This window comes from Caretta caretta, chromosome 14, assembly GCF_965140235.1.
Source record: "Caretta caretta isolate rCarCar2 chromosome 14, rCarCar1.hap1, whole genome shotgun sequence".
NCBI lineage: Eukaryota > Metazoa > Chordata > Testudines > Cheloniidae > Caretta > Caretta caretta.
The window spans coordinates 36,094,906-36,117,400 of NC_134219.1; the positions used below are offsets into that span (position 1 = coordinate 36,094,906).

Consider the following 22,495-nt stretch of genomic DNA (forward strand, 5'->3'; position numbering starts at 1 on the left):
TTCTTTCTTTTTATGAATAAACTGTTAGATTTTAGATCCTAAATGATTGGTGAAATTGTTATTTTGGGGTAAGATCTGATTTGTATATTGACCTGGGTTTTGTGGCTGGTCCTTTGGGATCAGGAGAACCTTTAATTGGGGAAACCGGTTTTCATAATCAGTCATGCCTATAAGGAGTGCTACTGGTGGTACAAGGGAACTGGGGTACCTGAGGGAATTCTTTGTATGACTTCTGGTTAGCCAGTGGGGTGAAACCGAAGTCCTCTCTGTTTGGCTGGTTTGATGTGCCTTAGAGGTGGAGAACCACCAGCCTGAGGCTGTGACTGCCCTATTTCTCAGGAAATTGCCCTGAATTGGTACTCTCAGTAGTGTCCCACGAGAGCACCCCTTGTTACAGAAGGATAGAGGGGATCACTTGCACCTGTAGGGAGCCTGATGAGGTCACTAGCTCAGCGCTGAGAAGAAAGCAGCAGTATAAAAGGCTGAACCAGGGAGCAGGAAGGGGGGTCCTTGTAACTGTTGCTATGCTGTGATGCACCATAAAAGGTAATAAAGACACTTGGTGGAGGTTCCCTGGCAGACTGGAGGCTGCTTAATTCATACAGAGGTCTGCCAGCCCAGGGTTGCAGGAACTGATGGGGGAGCCCATTCATAGTTAGACATTTAAAAATGAACATTGCCTGCAATCTCTTCATGACATTTCATGCTGTAAATTGTTAGTGACAACACATTTTTATGTCTTGTCAGATAGTAAAAACCATGTTGTATATTAACCTGTTCGCCAACATATTTTCCCACGTAATAACACAATGAGATTGGATAAGAAGCCATAGTAATTACACATAATTCAGAAAAGAAATAGGGAAAGGAATGCAGATATTTCTGAAGGAAATTTTAAGGAACAATTATCTATTTTTAGATTAACATTTCCCTGTGTTAAAAACTAAGAAAAACACATAACTTCAGCAGCCCATGCCACCTAGACACTAGCAGACTGGATAAAAACACAAATGAATCCATCAAAAGATAACTTTAGGGTATTTATTTTCAAATAATCAAAGTAAGTTTAGGGCACTCTGACATAAATGGCATATTATGAATAAATTTTCAAAACTGAATTATTACATTGAAAATGTTCATAACGCATCACGTTTAAAACAAAAAGTAGTCCAAGCAATGCCATGTGATGTGCCTCCCCTCATACTCTGCTCAGCTAGCTCTTGAAGAAATTAGGTTCAATGGCTAATTTGAAGGAATTAGGCCAATCAGTCACTATTTTTACAGAGCATTCCTGAAGGTGGTAGACAGAACCCAGAGGAACTGAGATGAATTTCCTGGAGCAACTTTATTTCTTTGTACTCTAAACCTCACATAACAACAAAAATATCACCCTTTCAACTGATTTAGGGCCGAGAAGAAAGGTTTCCTAATAAAGCATCACCAAATTTCAAGTTATATGTCATCAAGTGCCAGTGTCTTTAATACAATTAACTTAATTTATGATGATTCAATAAAGGAATACAACCCTGTCTGTTTCTTTACCAAACGACATTTGTTTCATTCTTAGAACCAAGAACATGAAGAGCCCGTCAGTACATTGAAATCAACAGTGGACACTGACAGTACATTGCCTGCAAATAATAGTTCTAAAGAAAAATAAACTTAGAAAAGGATATCGTAGAAGAGATTTCTATATACAGGAAGATAGCATTTGAGGTTCGGGACCATGTTTTCTTAATTGATGTGAGAACAAGAAAGGAAATGTCATATCTTGATTACTGATTATATGAAGCTAGAAAGTTAAAAATCACATGAATTAATACTAACAGAAGTTCAAAGGCTATTTTATAATCTTGTGTGAGTTAACTTAAATATATTGCTTAATTAATTCTATCATTTTTTCACCTATTAATTGTCAAAGGTGTAGTGCAGGGGGTGGGTGTATGTGCTCTGCCTTCCAGAGAGAACCAGTCAAGACAATAAAGAGAGGGAAAGAGAGCGAGAGCAGCTGCACATGTGTGTAGTTGTGATGTTTACGACAAATGTACATTGTAACTGAACAACCCAGTCTGACAATTTAGTAATTTTTTTTGTTAAGATAAATATTTTGGATTTCTTGAAATTCCACAGCTGAAATACAAATTATACTATTTAGAGAAGTTAAACTTCAATATAGATTTGAGGGAAGAATTAAAAAAATTAATGTAAATAATTCCATTTCTAAAAATATGTTTAGACGCTTGTTTTTGAAATGCTGTTGAAATGTCAATGAAAATGTTCTTGCATTTACACCTTGTGACAATAAAAACATTTTCTAAATTAGAATAATCTTTTATCTTTCATATTTTACATTGAGATTTCACAGGGGTAGAATATTCTGACAGGAGTGAATAATCCCCATCTGTCACCATCTCCTACCCCTGGGACAGAGGACAGGGAAAGATGAGGGCAGCAAAAACCACTAGCTGTCTGGCAGTATTTCTTACCAGCATCATCCTGTGCCAGGGATGGAGCAAACACGGGGAGGGGGGAATCTGTCTGGCTCCTTCCAGCAAGTGGGACCTATTCACCCAGCCTGGGCGGGGGTTGCCAGGTGTCCGGTTCTTGATTGGAACCTCCAGTTGAAAAGGGAAACTGGCAGCGTCCGGTCAGCACAAAAAGTCCAGTTGCCTGCAGCGACTGGCCCCACCACTGGGAGATGGAGGAGCAGCAGCGCTGGGAGGGGCCAGTCTGTGCTGTGGGGGTCACTGTCAGGGACCAAGATTCCCCCCGGCCTGAGCTGGGACCGGGCAGATTTTCAGGGGAGCCGCATTTGTACCCTAAACATAGTAACCAGGACTGAAATAAGGGTGGAGCGTCCCGGAGAAGGTGTCAGTGAAACTGAAGAGATGGGACCTGTCAGTCACATTGTAAAACGAGACCTCGCCCACCTCATAGTCCAGGAAAATCCCCACCCGGCTGGGCCTGATGCTCACTGGGAGGGAGGTCAAGGGGGAGGTGAGGACCTGGTATACCCCACCCCTCAGCCACACGACCCAGTATCCAGCCTCAGGTGTGAGTGTGACCTTCCCCTTCCTGCTCACAGATTCCCTACAAACCCCCAGGTACCAGCCTGTCTTGCCTCCCACCTCCCAGTAACGCCTCCCGCCCGTGAACCCCTCAGCACCCAGGACACAGATATAATGATCGAATCCCTCAGACTTGTTGGGCGGATCCCAGTTTCCGTGTCTCACATGTTTCCGATCCTCAGACAGGACGAGGTTGGGATTTGCCGTGTCTGGATCCAGAGTCACGTCCACTGGGGAGAGAGTCACAGTCAGTGCCAGGGGCAGGGGCTGGTCACTGGGATCAAAGGGAAATTAACCTGCATTCCTGTCGCTCCCCACGGTGCCTGCCCCTTCCCTCGCACCCCCTCCCCCGGCACCTTCCCCTTAGTTCTCCCCCCGCCCCTTCCCTCACCCTCTGCCCCCCTGACACCAGCATCCCTCACCCCCCTCTAGTGCCCTGGTGCCAGCCCTGCCCTTCACTCTTCCTCTGCCCCCCTGAGTCACATCTCTACCATTGCCCCCATCTGCCTCCATGGTGCCTGCCCCTTCCTTTACCTGCTCTGCCTGCCTGCCTGGTACAAGTCCCCTTCCCTTCCCCCCTTTGAACCCCTGGTGTAAGCCCTTTTTATCACTCCATCTCTGCCCTACTGGTGCTCACCCTTCCCCTCATCCTCCTTCTGCCCCCCTGGTGCCCACATTTCCACACCCCTCTCTCTGCCCCCCTGTGCTCACCTGTTCCCTTGCCCCCAATCTGCCCCCTGGTGCCCATCCACTCTCCTCTCCCTGCATCTGCCCCTCTGCTCAGTCCCCACATCCCTCCTGGTGCCTGCCCCTTCCCTCGCCCCCCTCTGTCTTCCTGGCACCCCCCCCTCATGCCCTTCTCCACTTTTATGACTGTCCCTTTCCTTTGCTCCCCTGTTGCCCCCTGGGGTCTGCCCCACCCCTCACGGCCCTCTGGCACCCGCCCTGCACCTCACCCCACTTTCTCCCCTTGTCACCTGCGCCTTCCCCCACACCCTCCTTTTCTTTGGTGACAGCTCCTCCTTCTACCCACCCTCTGCCTTCCCAGTGCCTGCCCCTCTGTTCACCCCTTGTGTCCCCTGGTGCGAGCCCCCTTCCCTCTCCCCCTCCTCTGAGCCCCAGTTCCCGTCCCTTCTCCTGCCCGCCTTTTGCCCCTTGAGCCCACCCCTCCCCTCATCTCCCGTCCTGCCCCTCATGCATACTCTATGGCCCTGATGCCTGCCCCTCCTTTTCCCCCTTAACCCCCACCCCCAGTGCCCACCCCTCCCATCATTCCATTCTTCCCCCTGCCCCTCCTCTCACCTTCCTCCACCCACTGGTGACTGCCCCTGCCCCAGCCAGCCCCTCTGCCCCAGCCAGCCCCTCTGCCCCCAGGCTCCTGCCTCACTCTGTGCCATAGAATCATAGAATATCAGGGTTGGAAGAGACCTCAGGAGGTCATCTAGTCCAATCCCCACTCAAAGCAGGACCAACACCAAGTAAATCATCTCAGCCAAGGCTTTGTCAAGCCGGGCCTTAAAAACCTCTAAGGATGGAGATTCCACCACCTCCCTAGGTAACCCGTTCCAGTGCTTCACCACCCTCCTAGTAAAATAGTGTTTCCTGGTATCCAACCTAGACCTCCCCCACTGCAACTTGAGACCATTGCTTCTTGTTCTGTCAACTGCCACCACTGAGAACAATCTCGCTCCATCCTCTTTGGAACCCCCCTTCAGGTAGTTGAAGGCTGCTATCAAATCCCCACTCCCCACTCTTCTGTAGACTAAATAACCGCAGTTCCCTTAGCCTCTCCTTGTAAGTCATGTGCCCCAACCCCCTAATCATTTTCGTTGCCGTCCACTGGACTCTCTCCAATTTGTCCACATCCCTTCTGTAGTGGGGGAACCAAAACTGGACACAATACTCCAGATGAAGCCTCACCAGTGTCGAATAGAGGGGAATAATCACTTCCCTCGATCTGCTGGCAATGCTCCTACTAATGCAGCCCAATATGCCGTTAGCCTTCTTGGCAATGAGGGCACACTGCTGACTCATATCCAGCTTCTCATCCACTGTCACCCCTAGGTCCTTGTTCCTGGTGCCTGCCCATTCGCTCCCCCGCACCCATGGTCCTGGCACCTGCCCCACTCCTCATCCCTTCCACCTCCTGGTGTCCACTCCTCTTGCCCCCCCATTGCCCTTGTGCCTGCCCCTCCCTTCTTCTCCTCCCCCTTCTGCTCCTATCACCTGCCCCTCCCCTTTCCCCTCCAAGCATCAGCCTGTCCCCTTCCCCCGCACCGCCACAGACACCTTCCCACCCCCACCCCCACTCCCCCTGCCCTTTCCCGGCTCATTGTCTCCTCACAGGCAGACGGGCCCTGACTCCCCTCAGGGGGGAGGGTGACCAGACGTCCCTTTTTTAAAGGGACAGTCCTGTATTTAAGCCCTCCTGCCGGTGTCCCGACTTTTTCTTCAAAATGGGCAAATTGTCCCGTATTTTCTGTCTCTGCCCCATCAGTTCTGACGGGTCCTGCTGCTGGCCAGATCCCTGCTCACCAGACGCCCACCCACCAGCGGTGAGGAGGAGGTGGCCAGTGGCTGACGATGGGGGTGGGTTTGCAAGGCTGGTGGTGGGGCGAAGATGCAGAACGCAGGGCTGGACTCTCCCCCTGCTGGTCCACCAGCGCAGCCCCCATTGCGTGCCAGCTCTCAGCCAGCAGGGCCCTGCCCCTGGCCCGTTTCCGGCCAGCGCTGGCTGCTCGCTGCAAGCTGCGGTGGCTGGTGAGTGCAGGCAGGCACCAGGTGGCAGCCGGTTACATGTTGCCCCTGCTTCCCACCCCTCGGCCCTTTACGTGCTCCCACCTCTCGCTGTCCTCTCCCTGCTTTGCCCCTTCCCCCGCCCCCAGCCTCACTGCTCCTCCGTATCTGCTGCCCCCCAGTGGGGCACATCGTGCTCCCAGCACTGTGTGAAGAACCTGCCCCTGATCTGAGCACTCAGCAGCTCACCAGCTGCATCACCAGCAGGCTCTTTCCTTCCCCCACTGCCTCTGGCTGGGCCAGCACTCTGGGAACGCCCAAGACCCTCCAGCCCAGGGCACTGGCCAAGAGGAGCCGAGCTCTGCATGTGTCAACCCCACCCCACCCCCCGCCCCCAGCACTGGGACAAGGAAGCCTCTCCTCAGCTAAGCTCTGGGGGTGGGAGTGGGGGTGGGGGTGATTTCCAGCCTGTTCACGCCCCAAACCTGCAGGCTCCACAGCAGCCCCCAGGGTAGGTTCCTGCCCCCAGGGAGTGCAGAGCGACTCCATCCCCTAGGCACCCTCCCCTGCTGAGCCACCTCTCTGGCCCCATTCGCTGAAGCCCTTGCAATCAAGTTCCCTGGACCCTGGTGCACAATGCATCCTTAGGGCTTAACCCCTTCCTGCCTGCGCTAAAGTCAGAGGAGGCTGGCTGGGTTATGTCAGTGGCCATCCCCTGCCGTAACCCCTCCCCTCACTGTGGTTATGGATGAATAGAGGCAAGGGCCAAGTGGTACTGTGCAGTCACAGGCACCTGGGAGGCAGAGGCATATGAGGGAAGGGGCAGACCCCAGGGAATCTCTGTTGCTTTGGAGGGGGGATTTCCTCACTTTCTGCCCCCTCCATCTGGGAGAAGGTGCATCGGGTGCCAGTCCCAATCCATACCTGCGCAGCGCGTCTGCACTAGGGGTTTGCACCGGGGCAGCTACATCGGTGCAAGGAAACCCCGGCAGACATGGCCTGAGACACTGCTGTGCAAGAGGCCGTAACCCCTCCCCTCATTGGAGTTCTGGGTTAGTTATTACAGGATCACTGGAGCAGGGCAGCTGGACTCTGAGCTCCAAGGTAGGGTCCGACCCACTGAGCTGCAGAGTCATTCTCACTCCCACGCTCTGGACCAGGGCCCATGGCAGTGTTTAGACACAGGGGGGTGTCTTCAGCAGGAGAGATTGAGGTAGCCCCACGTCAGACACCCAGAACCCAGCGGTTCCAGCCCTCACCTGAGGGGAGGAGACCCACATTCCAATTCCCACCCCACATCACACAAGGGGCACCTTTTTCTGTTCATTGAAACTAGTTAGCAAACTCAACATGGATTCAGGAAGAGTATCAATCGAACCAAAAATATAAACTATTTCTCCAAAACATTTCTCCCAGCCCCACTTCAAACCTGTCTGAGCAACTTAGGAGTCCAAACTCCAGAGACTTGCAGTGAGTGACTGTCAATATCCCCAGAAACACACAGTTATGGGCAGGCCATGCTCAGGGCATCAGCTATGAAACACTCCAGAGCTGCTGTTAAATTTGCCCTAGGTAGAAAAATGCCCCCCTCCAGACCCTGATCTCACCCCTACATCAGGCTGAAAATGGAGACTTGGCTCCAGCCTGAACTCTCTGACCGGAGAGATTTGTCCCATGGACTCTGCGAGTGGCACAGACTCTCTGTAGATGCACCTAGGTGTCTCCCAGAGTGGATAATGGTCCCAGAGACCGTCTCAGAGCCCCAAGGCTCAGGTGTCTCCATCTAACGACAGCACCAGCCACCCCCCTCACTCTCATTAACTGGCCCTGTGTCAGACACACTGGGAACTTTCAAACCCAGACTCTGGAGACACTTTGGGTTCATCTACACAGCCCGCAGCAGCGAGCTCGGTCCACAGACTGAGGTTTCTGGGGCTCCTGCTATGGCGCTAAAAACAGCCGTACAGACCTTCTGACTCAGTCTGAATTTCGGGCTCTTAAGCCCAGGGAGCAGGGGGGGCTTCAAACCCAAGCTCCAGCCCCAGACACAACATCTACACAGCTGTGTTTACTGCTGTAGTACAAACTGCAAGAGCCAAAGTCTGTCACCCCGGCTCTGAGACTCGCCCAGGAGGGCTGACAGAGCAGCACGGCACAGACATCTTCCATGGCTGTGGGACATTCACTCTCCCAAGCTGATGTCTGGAGGGCCAGCAACAGCCAAGGGTGTTCCAGGCACCCACAATGACGTACTGCAGAGGGCCAGTGACTGGAAAGAGTCACCCTGACCCACCGAAGACAGGGCTGGTCCAATACTGTGCACTGACTGTGGGCAGGATGGGCACATAAGATGGGGCTGCCTTCAGGAGCAAGGATGGTTACTCTGACCTGATTTCTCAGAACACTTAGGGAACAGGGGAGTCCCAGGTTATTAAAGACACCCTGCCATGGGGAGGTCAGGCCCAGGACTGTGAGAACCCCATTTTGGGCTGGAAAAAGTGATCCTCTCCCAGGGTTAATTTGTTTTGACTACAGGGAAAAGGGACACGTAAAAAGATGCTGCACTACAATAACTTTGGATTTTGGGAAGAGGGGATGTCGCTATGGGGCAGGAAGAGTTTCTAGTACTGGGTAAAATGGGTAGCTAAGAAAGCAGGCCCTGGGGTATAAGCATCAGAAGGAGAGGACAGCCATGGGTTTCAGATGTCCCTCTGCTTACTAGAGATACCTTAGTCTCACTCCCAGATTCAAAGCTTGAGAATTGGGGGTGTTTGAGCAGCTTCCCCCAAGAAACTGAAAGGACTCCCTTGGAAAATGATCCAACCAGCAGCGTAGTGGACAGCAGACTCTCTGGGCCAGGGGAGCTGGGGCAGAAGCTAAATGTGATTCAGCATTTCTGGTGGTCCCAGGAGAGGGGTGTGACTAGAGCTCTGAGAGGGCTATTGAACAGCTCTGTAATTTGCAGGCCCAGGTGCGGGTTTTCTTACTGAAACTGGCCAAGCAACAGGAGTAAGCCCAGTGACCAGAGGAGAGGCAGAAGGAGCTACTCGCAGAGCAGGGGAGAAGCCACCAGATTGTGGCTGCAGAGAGCAAATGGGTCAATGCACTGAAAAAGGAACAGGGCTTTTGGCAGAAGAAATTCTGCTCTAGCTCCCAAGAAGCCCAGCCATTGGAGATAAAGCTCCAGCACCCATGTGAGCCAAGGACTGGTGAGATTATTGATATTCAGGAGAAACTCATAGCTGCTGAATGTACCAAGCACCAGACAGCAGACCACAGGGAGGAAGTGGCAGTTGGGATTGCCAATACCCCTGGTCAAGAAGCCCAGGCCCTAGAGGAGAAGCGGCACCTGGAAACCAGAATACTTCAGCCAAGGGAGGTGCAAAGCAACAGGGAGATGGAGAACAACAGTCTCAAGGCAGCCAAGGTAGAAAATGAGCCATGCAAGAGGAAAGTTACCCAGGATCCAAAATGGGAAGGGCTTGAACAAGCCCTAGGCCTTGGAAGGAGGGGACCAGAAAGGGCTGCAGGATGTGAGTGGTGTGGCTGGGAAACTAGAGGAGGGTTTTCTGGGACACATGAGCCTGCCACACCACTTAGAAGGAAGAAAATTGGAGAAGGTGAAACTGAGGGTATGTCTGCAACTGAGCTGGGAGGTGAGATTCCCAGCTCATGTAAATGTACCTGCACTAACTCTGCTCAGGCTAGCATGCTGAAGGTAGCAGTGTAGCCCGGCAAGGATGGGCAGCTCCGGTCAGCTGCCTGAGTACATACCAAGGGGGCTGGGCGGGTTTGTACTCAGGCAAGTAGCTGAAGCTGCCACCTGCGCCATCCTGGCCACACGGCTATTGTTAAGTCCTAGTTCAGCTACGTCTACATGAGCTGGGAATCACACCTCTTAGCTCCAATGTAGACGTTTCCGAATAGAGGAAAAGGAACAGATTCTGAAAGAAGTTAAAGAACTAGACAGACTAAAGCTGAGGGCTCAGGAGAAGGCAGAGGTGCAGGCTGAGGTCTCTGGTGTGTGCAATAAGAGAGAGCCCAGCAGTAAATCACCAGGAGGCTGCATTTACACAGGGGAGTGCAGTGATGCTGCGGGTGTCCTTGGAGGTTTTTAGGGGAACAAGTGGATCTCGCGCTGAAGGGCTGGATGTCGACAGGCACAGATACAGAGGTGCTGGCTAAAAGGGAAGCTGCACTAGTGGCCGTGTCCTCTACAGCGACCCAGCAACCCCACCCACTAATGAACTGGAGAGAGCTAGGAGAAAAGGTTGCTGCAGCTGAGGGGAGCAGGGCAGAAGGCCTCGCACAGCTGAGCACCCTCCAGGCCCAAGGCTGAGGAGGAGCTAGAGGAGATGCGCTGCCCAAGGGACTAGATCTCAGCCCAAGCCATCTAGCGGGAGCAGGAGCTAGCCCGTCTCAGCACTGGAAGGTAACCAGGGAACAGCAGTGTTTGTTGTTGTGGAAGGAGCTGACGAAGCTCCAGAATCAGCGTAAGATCGAGTGTGGAATGAAGCCTGGTTCTGAGACACATACAAAGCAGGAGAGCCCAGAGGCCTTGTGGAAAGAGATAAAATTATGCCAGAGAGAGAAGACAAGTCATCTCCAGAAAACAGAGCAGCTGGGCAGTGAGCTATGCCAGCCAGCTGGAGACAAGGTCAGCACTGTTGTGGGTCCAGCGGTACAAGACCATCGGGTGGAAGATGGGCTGTCTGAGGTGGAGATCCTGGTTTCTAAAGGGAAAAGCAACCACGTTAATAACATAAAAACACACATCCAAGTAGGTTGACCAGATAGCAAATGAAAAAATTGGGACAGGGGGTGGGGGGCAATAGGCATCTATATAAGAAAAAGCCCCAAATATTGGGACTGTCCCTATAAAATCGGGATATCTGGTCACCCTACATCCAAGAGGAAGCTGAAATAAGAAGGTAAGAGACAAGGGACCTTTCCCCTGCAGGGGCCTGGAAGAGCACCACAAAGCCTGAACCGGAGCAGGGCCATAAAGTAGTCCATCCTAAAGGAAAAGATGTCTCCCCAGGGAAGGAGCAGGAAGGTGCTTTTCCAGCTGATAACATTACACACAGTCATGTGGGTGGAGGAGGATTCAAAATGGGCTCCCAGAGCTCCTTCGCTGAAGGCAGCAGGAAAAAAGATATGGCCAGTAGTAATTAATGATGCAAAGAAGGAGCTAGTCTGAATGAAAGAGACCTTGGAAGAGACTCGCTGCAGATTTATGTGAATTCAGGGGACCTCATTACTTGGTAGTTGTGGATTATTTTTCCAGGTATATAGAAATAGTGTACTTGAAAGACGTAACACACCAGAGTGTTCTAGAGCAACTGAAGTGCACAGGGTTCCAGAAAAACTTGTGACAGAGCATGGACCACAATTCACTGCAGCAGAATTTAATTTATCCAAATAAAATATGGTCTTCCTCATATTACTAGCAGCCCATATTACTCACAAGCGAATGGAGAAGCCAAGCCAATGTACAGACAGCCAAGACTATCCTACAACAGAAAGATCCATTCTTTGCTCTTCTGAGCTACAGATCTACACCAATAGCAGCTCCTGGATATAGTGCAGCACAATTCCAGATGGGAAGACAACTCAGAACTGCCCTCCCAATGTAGGGAGTAGCCAAATCAGATAAAAAGAGCTTAGGAACACTTTTACAAAGGACATCACTCAGAGACCTACCAGGTCTAGAACCTGGTGACGGTGTTTGTGTCAAACTGGATGGAGAAAAAGAATGGAATACTCCAGCTGTCGTAAAGGAAAATAATTCAGCACCCAGGTTGTATGTGGTCGAGACTGACAGAGGAGAGCTCAGCAGAAACTGTCAATATCTACAGTTGGTTCCTCAGAAAGAACAATCGACAGAGCAAACTCTACAGATGGTGGATGCAGAGCAAGAAGACGACTCAAGGATTCCAGACCGACCATAGTCAGTCATTGCAACTAACGAACACTCAGAGGACCAATCTGTTACATATTCGGGTCATGTAATTAGAAGACCAGGACCATTCAGAGACACCTGACAGACTGATCCATACTGCACTCCAAATACAGTGTGATAGTGTAAATACTGGCAACGGTAGGAATGTAGGATTTAAAGGGGAAGATGTAATGGAATGCTAAACTGTATTATACTGTTCAGCCACTAGGTGCTGCTGTGTGCTAAATACCTTTTTTAAACAATCCTCAGTCAGACCTGGCAGAGCATTAATTGATCTTACACTGAACACAGCTGGTGTGTATCTGGCTCAGAGGAAAGCGCTGTGGCCAGTCCATATCTGGCACAGGAGCATGACACCAGTGGTGAAAGGTCAGTGCTATTGACTATCTCTGTGATGGCCAGAGGGCCTGACTTAGGTCTGGTCTACACTACAGAGTCAGTCTGACATAAGGCAGCTTACGTTGACCTAATTATGTCAGTGTACACACGACAGCCTTGCTCCCACTGATGTAAGTGCTGCACTACACCGACATAATGACTCCACCTGCACAGGAGGCATAGGACTAATGTCGGTGTAGTTAGGGTGATGCAGTGTTGGTGTAGACACTGCCTTACTTATGTCAGCTGTTAGCTGTCGTTAATTTCATGGCTCCATGCTGGAGCCGTGAAATTATCAAGAAAGCCCAGACCCATGATGGGCTTCAGCTGAAGTCCATCTGCCCTCAATCCTAGCTCCCTGCTAAAGGAGGTGAGAAATGTGGGTGGCTGCCCAAGATCCCCATGGGGCAGCTGGGCTCCTGGCGGGGAGCTGGACACAGCTGAGAAAAGGAGGGCAGTGTGGACAACACCTACCCCAGTAATGACTGCTGTGGCTGTAAGGCGACCTAACATAGGTTAACGTAAGTTTGCAGTGTAGACATGCCCTTACAGGGGGTACAAGTTCTGAACTACGCTGTAGACTATGGAGGATTTTGCCTGTCACATGAGCTACACAGAACATTGGGGGGACAACTCGTAGTCTCTTTACACTTCAGTGGCCAAGGGCTTTGCAGATTTCCTTGTGGCAGCAGGGCAGGAAGTACCCCTCTGGGTGCAGACAATAACCAAGTGTGAGCCATGGTCATGCCTTCCTTTGGGTACAGGTTGGCTTTGTGGGGGGAAGGGATGTCACGGGGGGGGGGGGGCTGGCCCTTTAAGGGGAGTCAAGGCCCAGCCTACCTATGACAGGCTCCTGTAAGGGAGAAGCAGCCAACCCAGCCCCACCTGGAAGTAATTAAATCTCTAGGTGGCTGGTTGGCAGCCAAACAGCTAATGAGCTTGATAAAGGGTTACCAGGGCTCAGCTGAAGGGTCTTAGAGACAGGAAGCTGCTGAGGAGAAGGGATCCCAGGAGAGCTTAGGGAGCAAGGAGCTTGGAGGGGATGCCCCTAGAGAGAGGGGCTCCCCTGAGGGAGAAGAGCACCCGGAGGTGACAATGACAGCCCACAGCAGCTACAGCAGGACAGAGCCCTAAGGCTGAGAGCTGCAGGGAATCAAGGTACAGCCTGACCTGAACCCAGCTATGGGGGCTCCTGATTCCATGAGGGAGATTGAACCAAGCCTGGCTATGGGAAGAAGGGCTGGGGGCTCCTGATTCCATGAGGAAGACAGAACCAAGCCCAGCTCTGGGAATCGGGGGGCTGAGGGACTCCTGACTCGAGGAGAGTGAGGAGCTGGAGTGAGAGTCAGGGCTGGAGCAGAGCAAAGGAAAAGATTTTATTTTGGGGTTTATGTGGACTGAAAACAGACCTCAGCAGGGGACTTTTGTCTCTGACCTTTTGGGCGGTGTGGAGTAATGTAAGGAGTGTGAAGAGGGTAAACTGAGGTGGGGTGTTTGCAGGGCCACCCTGAGCCAGCTGAGGGAGTGTGGGAGGGGGATGTGAGAAGGGGGTGATGATGGGAGGCTCGGGATCCCTACAGGCTCAGGGACATGAAATGGCTCAGACCCATCTGTGACCAGGTTCAATGGACACAGACTGCACAGGGCTGGGGGCAGCAAGGGGGGAGGGGAGCAGAGGTGGCGAGGGGAGCAGGGATGAAACGAACCAGAGCCTAGGTTGGTGTCTGGAAAGAGCATCTGGCCTTCCTGACTCTCGCCTTGCTCTGCAATTCTGTTCTGATCGTTGCCATCCAACTCCTCCTCCTCACCACCCTGGATGCCTCCCACCCACTGCCATCCCCTCCACTCCTTGTCCTCCCCTCCCAGGCTCTGCCTTGCTCACCTCTCACCCCCTGCTGCTCCCCCACTACCAGCCCCACTCACCCTCATGCTCACTTTGTTCCTTCTCCCACCAGCTCCCCCTATCCCAGAACAAACTCCCTCCATGGTTAAAGTGCTGTCCTAGGAACCAACAGATCTAGGCCCAGCTTCACCACAGGCTGCCCGTGTGACCTTGGGCAAGTCACTGAGTCTCTCTGTGTTTCAGTTCCCCAGCTGTGCAATGGGGATAATTGCCATGGGCAGTGGGTAAAATAGGCCAGGCTCTGGCCCCGCCCATGTTCCGCCCTCTCCCCCAAGCCATTGCCCAAGCCGGCGGGAGCTAATGGCACAGAGCTGGGGGTGGTGCTGAGGCCAGCTGGCGACCTGGCACTGAGGGCGGTACGGTGCTGGTGCTGGCCAGTGGCTCAGGCCAGTTTGTCCAGGACTCCTCTGGCTCCTGAGGTGCACTCAGGGAGCTGGTTGACAAGGGGGAGTGGACATTTGGGGCTCCAGCAGATGGGTGTTGTGAGGGACGGGGCCTTGGGCAGAAGGAGCTGAGCCACATGGCTAGCTTCCCCGAAGAGGGGCTCACGTGCCACCCATGATAATCATCCTTCCTTCCCCCACCCTGTGTCCATCTGGTCTATTCAGACTGGAAGCTCTTTGGGGCAGGGATGGTCTGTTATGTGTTTTACAGCTCCCAGCACCAGGGCACTGAGCATGGCTGGAAGCTCCAGGCAGTTCTGCACTGCAAATAATATCAGTGTGTTTAGGGTTAGATTGTGCCACACTGACTCACACTGGGTAGCTCCATGAGTCCCATTATGCCAGGGTGGTAGAATCTGGCCTTTAACTCAATAAGAAATTCTGTTTGTTTTATGCTGCCCTCAGATTTCCCAGGTGCTGCAGATGTTCCTGTTGAAGCCTGCACCTGGGGCGTGGAGTTGTCATGGGGAACTGGAGTGTGGACAGCCAAGCAAGGGACAGTCAGGGCTTGTGGTCCAGGGGAGGGGATGCTTCTCCTTTTTTCCCTTGGAAGTAATTTTAAGGGTTTATCTACACAAGGAAAAGCCCTGAGTAGCTAGTGCAGAACAGCTAGTCAGCACTGAGTGCCTGTGTGGAGACACTTATTCCATGCTAAGAGTGCCCTTGTCTGCTTTGGGTTAATCCACATTGGAACTGATTGCCCTCACTCCCTGCTGCAGACTGAGTACAGAATAATAGTGTCCACACGGGGAGTTAGCGTGGAATAGCTTTAAATTCAAACCCTCACTATTATGGTGCAGAACAGCGATTCCACACTAGCCATGCTGGCAGAAGTGAAAGTAAGCCGGTCCGGTCCAGTACGGCTTCCCCAGGCTGGCAATTTAAAGGGCCCAGGGCTCCCTGCAGTGGCCAGAGCCCCGGGCCCTTTCAATTGCCTCCTGAGCCCTGCTGCCGGAGCAATGGGGTAGCGGTGGTAGGGCTCCGGTGGTGATTTAAAGGGCCTGGGGCTCCGCTGTGGTAGCAGTGGCTGGAGCCCCGAGCCCTTTACATCGCCCCTGAGCTCCCAGCCACCTCGGCCTCTTTAAAGGCCACACCTCTTCTGGTTGAGGCCACGCCTCTTCCCATTGAGGCCACGCCCCCACTGAGGACTCCAGTGTACCGGTAAATCCTTTAAATTTCTTCCACCCCTGCATGCTGGGATCTTCTCTGTGAATTCCCTAAGCCGACAAGCCCTCAGTGTGGGGAGAGGAGGTTTGAATGCCTTGTTCCTCACCCCAGAAACCCTTCTAGAGCCACCAGCTGCCCCTCTGCCCTCCACCCACGCTCTGCCACTGCATCCAGCAGGGTTGGATAAGCTCATCGACTGGATGTTTCTGCCAAAAAATGGTGAGCAGTGAAATAAATAATTAATTGACTAGAGGCTATAACATAGCTATAGAGAGGAGTTAAACAATTGCCTGTGGCACCAGCTTCCCCCTCACAGCAGGGTGGGTATGTGTGTGCGGGGGCTGGGTATTCTCTCTCTCTAACTTTCACATGGACAATGACATTTGCCCCACCCCTTAGTTACTGTGAGAGCTGTAAGAGGACTGAGCAGCGACTGAGTATCCCAGGGGAATGGGTCGGAGAGCGACTGCAGCAGTATCAGTGTTAGTTACCTGCGTATCCTCGGGCTCTGGCGAGTCCTGAAATAATCAGACATGAGAATTTACACCAACGAAATGCAGACTCAGCAAGTCGCAGACTCAACAAGTCACACGCTGTGAAAAACAAACGACATGGAGCTTACCCAGTTCTGCCAGAGGGTCTATGGGAATGAGAGGGGAGAAAAGGGAAAAAAGAACATAAATGAATCAATAGGAGAGATTCTCAGTAACAAAAGTGCCCAGTTCTAAACCCACATTACATTGGCCTCAGTGGGAATTTTGCCTGAGTAAGGACAGCAGGATTGGGCTCCTAATCAGTAGTTAGGGCTTCTCCTTTATCGCACCTGATCCTGCAAAACCTCCCCCAAGAAATCAATGGGGCTGCACCTATGGGGATCACTCATGTGAGTCATGGGGGCAGATAAAGGGCCCGGTTCTCTCCTTGCTCCAGTCACTGTGTGCTGGGATGGTGCAGACTGGCTGGGACCAGGCCCTGGACATCAGAGAATTCCCCTGGCATAGGGAGAGCCCAGCTGGGGTAAAACAGTGTAACTGGCTCCTGTGCCAATTGCCCCCCTCACCCTGGTGTAGGGGGCATGTCAGGGCTGGAAATGAGGGGCTCGGGTGTGTGTGCTGGAGCAGGGCAGGGCACATCACCAATTCTCAGGGACCACAGCCAGCTGGAGTGAATCAGAACAGCCCCTGGGGCAGCCTGAGAACCAGGGAGCCATAACCAGCTCCTGCCCTGCCCCCACCCCCCACCTCGAGCAAGTCCTGGCACAGCAGAGAACCTGGGCCTGCAGCTCAAAGAACTCTTCCTTCGTAAGTGTCTCCATCCCCTGGGTGATGCTGGTGACCCCAAGGGGTGCTGAGCTCCCACAACTCCTGCCGGCTTCAGTGTGATCAGACCCATGTGCCTGATCCTACAGCTGCTGTGTGTGGAACCAATAGGGATGATCCTGCTCCAAGGAAACCTCTGTGTGCGGGAGTACATCCATGGAGAGTTCACAGGGTGGGCCCTATTCATGTAAAATCATTATTGTTCTCGTTACAGGGTGTCTCTGGTGTCAGTAAGTGAAGTTTGTTTGTTTGTGTTTAAGACTCTATTTCCGAGGGTTAATGTGAAAAATAAAACTGTTAATATTAGGGTTGCCTGGTGTCCGGTTTTTGACTGGAACACCTGGTCGAATAGGGACCCTGGTGACGCTGCTGACCGGGCCGTTAAAAGTCCAGTCGGCAGTGCAGCGGGGCTAAGGCAGGCTCCCTGTCCGGGAACCAGGGCCAATTTGAGCTGCGGGGGCACTGCCTGCGGGCGCTGAGGTACCTGGCCGACCCTGCGCCTAGAAGCCGGACGTGCTGGCTGCTTCCAGGAGCTATGCAGAGCCAGGGCGGGCAGGCAGGCAGCCCCACTGACTGGGAGCCGCCTGAGGTAAGTGCCACATCAGGTTGGAGTCCGCACCCCAAACCCTCTCCAGCACCCCAACCCCCGGCTAGAACCCTCTCCTGCACCCTAACTCCCTCTCAGAGCCCAAACCCCTGCCCCAGACCTGAGCTCCCACCGGCACCCAAACTCCCTCTTGGAGCCGACACCCCCTCCTGCATCCCAAATCCCTGCTCCAGCCTTGAGCCCACTTCCACACTTCAAACCCCTCGGCTCCAGCCCGGACCTCTTCCTGCACCCCAAACCCCTCATCCCTGGCCCTACCCCAGAGCCTGCACCCCCAGCTGGAGCCTTCACCCCCTTCTGCACCCCTGCCCCAGCCCAGAGCCCCTTCCCACACCCTGAACCCCTCATTTCTGCTCCCACCCCAAAGCCTGCACCCCCAGCCAGAGCCATCACCCCCTACTGCACCCCAAACCCTTGCCCCAGCCCAGTGAAAATGAGTGAGGGTAGGGGAAAACGAGCGACAGAGGGAGGAGGGATGGAGTGAGTGGGGGTGGGGCCTCAGAGAAGGCGCAGGGCCAAGGGGCAGAGGCGGGGCAAGGGTGTATGGTATTGTGCCATTGGCAACTGTAGTTAATATTCATATTTCAATACCACAAATTTTCCATCCATTATGTCTGGGTAATATCTGGATATCCCCTTGTCGTGTACCTTACCTGTAACACATTAATTTTTTACACTAACACATCTTTGCACACGCAGCTCTGAGTGTTCCTTTTCCAATTTAAAGCATAATCAAAACTAGTAAAAACACACATACCTTTCACTGCCTCGTATTCCCCTGGAAAGTCAAAGACATCCTGAGTTAACGTTGAGTCTCAAAACTTAATGGGAAATAGTCAAGCGAAAACCAACATCTCCCTCACTGCTGATACGAATGTTTTGCAAGATTTGTCCATAAGATGCTAAGCAGAGCACAGCACAGGAGCCGGCTTCTTATGGAGGCAGGGACCCAACCTGCCCTACTGCAGCTGTTACATGTACGATGTTATACACCTCAAACACTGCACAGGTAAACCTGGACCAGAGAGCAGAGCTTCCTGGCTCTACATCACTACTCCCTGTCCCTCCCATATTGATCCCCGAAACCCTCCCCACCTGCCTCTCTTCATCCCTGGTCCTCTGCACCGACGGACACACCTTTAAGTGGGGTTGCCAATTTTGGTTGGATGTATTCCTGGAGATGTCATCACATGACAATCTTTAATTAAAGATTGATCTTTAATTCCTGGAGACTCCAGACCAATCCTGGAGGGCTGGCTACCTTTAAGCCCCACCTGATGCCATACCTGCATATCCCATGGCCAGTCTTCTGCCCCACTCCACATTGTTATTTGCACTCCAGTTGCACCTAGAAGTCACACTCAGAGCTGGGCCCCACTGCGCTAGGTCCTGTACGCACACACTCCAGGCTGGGCCCCACTGCGCTAGGTCCTGTACGCACACACTCCAGGCTGGGCCCCACTGCGCTAGGTCCTGTACACACATGCACTCAGGGCTGGGCCCCGCTGAGCTGGGTCCTTTACGCACACACTCAGGGCCAGGCCCCACAGCCAGGGCTGGATTAACTCTTCTGGGGGCCTGGGGCTAGTTGATTTTGTGGGGCCCCCTAGGCTCCAGGGTTGGGCCAAAAATGCAGGGTTCAGTGTGGGAGGCAGCTGCCGGGGAGCGGTCTGGGCGGCAGGTAAGGTGCAGGAGAAGGCTGGGGCTGGAGGCTCTGGGAGGGAGAGAGGGTGCAGGAGTGGGCTGGGGGGATGCAAGGTCTGGGAGGGAGGGAGGGTGCAGAAGCAGGCTGAGGGGTGGGAGTGTGGGGTCTGGGAGGGAGGGTGTAGGAGCTGGGTGGGGGTACGGGGTCTGGGAGGGAGGAAGGGATGTAGGGTGCAGGAGCAGGCTCGGGGGGTGGGAGTGCGGGGCCTGTGAGGGCGGTAGGGCGTAGGAGAGGGCTGACGTGCGGGGCGCTTACCTGGCGCTCCCGCTTGCTTCGGGGCGGGGACAGGGCTCTAGCCCGGGGCAGGTGGGGGAGGAAAGGGTCAGCAGTGCACGGAACCGCTTCCCCCCACCCCCCGCCAGGCAGAGCTGGCCAAGAATGCAACACTGAGGAGCTTTAGTGGCTGCAGCCCGGCCCCCCCACCCACGCTTAGCCCGGGGCCCTGGGCTACAGCCGCTAAAGGCCCTGCCCACAGCACTAGACCTGTTCACGCACGCCAGACTATAAGAGACATAATCCCTACTCCAAAGAGTTTACAGTCTTGGGGCCTGACCCTGCAAATATTTATGCCCTGGTCTAACTTTATCCACAAACCGCCTTTTCCCCACCCAACCCTCTAACTGCTGCCCCATCTCCCTCCTCCCTTTTGTCTCTGAACTCAGTGAACCCAGTCTGCAAACAATGCTTGTGTCTCCAGCTGTCGTAGATCCCTTCCAGTCTGACTTTTCCCACTCCACTCTCACTGGGGTCCCTAGTGATCACCCTGGCCAAATCTCAGTGCCCACAACCTTGTGGTTATTTTTGGTTCCTCCCTCTGCACGCCCAGGCCATTTCCAAACACTGCTGCTGCTTCTTGGGTGTTATCTCCAGAATCTGCCCTTTTCTCTCCATCCTTGCAGCACAATCTCTCTCTCAGGCCCTCATTATATCCTGCCATGACTAAAACCACAGCCTCTTCTATGGCTCCCATACGCACCCACTGTCCCCCTTCTGTCCACACAAACTGCATCTAACAAAGCGACAGTCCCTGGCCCAGGGAGCTCACCTTCTGCATGGCAGACAGGGTACAACAGGGGGATGAAATAGGCAAGTGGGGTGAAGGGGTTGGGAGGGGTTGATAATGATAAAAACAAACCAAAGCCCAGCTCACCAGGTGCCCAATGCCAGCCAGGAGAGATTCCAGGGGCCACAGCACAGCTGGGTTTGGAGGAGGGATTAAAGAGAGGAGAAGGGGGCAGCTTTACTAATACTGAGGGGGTGTTTTTCTGTACATGGAAAGGGAGGCGGAGAAAACACTGAGGTTTTTAAGGAAGAAGCAGACAGGCGGGTGACCCAGGCTGAGGGTGACCAGACATCCCAATATTATCAGGACCGTCCCAATATGAGGGGCTTTGTTTTATATATGCAACTATACACCCTACCGCAAAAAAAAAAAGTCCTTATTTTTCACGCTTGCTACCTGGTCACCCTACCTAGGCTGCCAGGAGAAAAAAAAAAAAAAAGCCCAGCAGCAGTACAGCTCCCCCTGGAAGTGGTGCCGAGGGTGACCCGGCCCCATGCGCCCACCCCTAGAACCGGCCCTGCAGGCTGCCATCGCTGGCAGAGGGAAGGTGGCGCCAATTGCTCAGACAGGGTGGGACTAACTGGTGAGGGACCTAAAGGCAAAGACAAGGAGCTTGTGCTAGAGGGGGCCTCAGTGGAACTACGTGGAGGATGTGGTAGGAGAGACGAGCCTGAGGGCTGAGCCTAGCAGCCGTGCTTTGGATGCAGCTGAGGGGACAAAGCGGCTGGCATGAAGGCCGGACAGGAGGCGATCACAGCAGTGGAGGTGTGAGATGAACAAGAGTCTGGGCTGTTGAGACGGACACAAGAGGCTGTATCTGTGACGTGTTATACAGGCAGGAGCAGGGAGACTGGGGTGAGGTCAGGACGTGCGGGCCCAGCGAGAGGCTGAGTCAGAGACGATGCCCAGATTTCTGGCCTGAGTGACTGGGCAGATGGAGGTGTTGTTAGGGTGGCCAACACTGTATTTCAAAAATACCGGACAGTTTTTTTCTGCCCCTCCCACTCAACTCCCAACTCAGGCCAACATCATGGAGTGGTTCTCCCAGCCAGGGCAGGGGAAATAGCCCCGGTCCCCTCCCATAAGGAGCCACCTCGAGCAGGGCTCAGACCCCAGGCCTCCCACTCCACTCTGGGCTCCTTCCAGTCAGCTCAAGCCTCACACCCCACCTCAGGGCTACAATCTCTGGACCACAGGAGGGGCAGAGATCCTGGTACCTAGCTCGGGGCAGACCAGTGGGCAGGATGGGAGGGAGGGAGGGAGGGAGGGAGGGAGGGCAGCCCCAGCCCCCTGCCTCTGGGAGGGCTCATGGTGTTATCCAAAGAGATGAAGAAACTAGGAAGTGAGGAGGGCTCTGAGGGGTACAGAAGAGATTAAACACTCAGCTGTTGAACCTAAGTTGCCCTCTGGACATTGATGAGGAGATGTCCGATAGGTTGAGATGTGGGAACAGTCTTTAGTGGAGAAACAGTTTGAGAGACATTGGCACAGAGGTGGTATCTGAAGTCATGTGTGTAGATAGGAGCTACTAGAGGCAGGGTGTGGAGAAAGGAGAGCAGGGGGCCAAGCACTGGGCTCTGGGGGAGGGATGTTCTCTGAAAGAGGGAGACAGGAAGAGACCAACCCAACAAAACAGACACCGAAGAAGTGATTAGAAAGGCAGGAAGAGAACTAGGAGAGGAGGGAGCTGTGAAAGCCAAGGATTTAATGGAGACGAGTGGTCTGGTCAGTGGTGTCAGAAGGAGGAGCATGAAGCTAGCGCAAGGAGAATGAGGATCACATAGAAGCCATAGGAGCTGGCCAGGAAGGTCATTAGAAACTTTGGCGAGAGCGGTTTCAGGGGAGTGCAGGGGACAGAGGCTGGATTGGAGCAGGTCTAGGATGGAATTGGAGGAGAGGAACTCCAGACAGCGATTGTAGACAGAGTGTTCACTGAGCTTAGAGATGGAAGGCAGAAGGGACAATAAGTAGAGAGGGAACTGGGGTTGGGGATGGAAAGTGTGAAGATGGGTGAGACTAAGTGTCACAGGGTGTCTGGTCTTTTAAGGGGAGTTGGGCCCAGCCCCACCCTGTGACTAATCAGCTGATGTTGAGACCAGGGATCAGGTGACGGCTTAAAGATCGCCTTGTCCTCACAAAAGCCT

At 53.3% G+C, this 22,495-nt stretch overlaps 1 protein-coding gene across 1 annotated transcript in view; it reads right to left on the reverse strand.

The window, feature by feature from the left end:
* Positions 1-2,819: 2,819 nt before the first annotated feature.
* The window catches only part of LOC125621802 (butyrophilin subfamily 1 member A1-like), a 62,720-nt gene continuing 43,044 nt past the window's right edge, over positions 2,820-22,495 (reverse strand). Inside the window, exons 8-11 of the mRNA XM_048819125.2 lie at positions 18,341-18,361; positions 16,280-16,285; positions 16,149-16,175; positions 2,820-3,298 (exon numbers count right to left, since the gene is read on the reverse strand). Of these exons, the coding sequence (XP_048675082.2) occupies positions 2,820-3,298; positions 16,149-16,175; positions 16,280-16,285; positions 18,341-18,361 (533 nt within the window). The remainder of the gene's footprint in view (positions 3,299-16,148; positions 16,176-16,279; positions 16,286-18,340; positions 18,362-22,495) is intronic.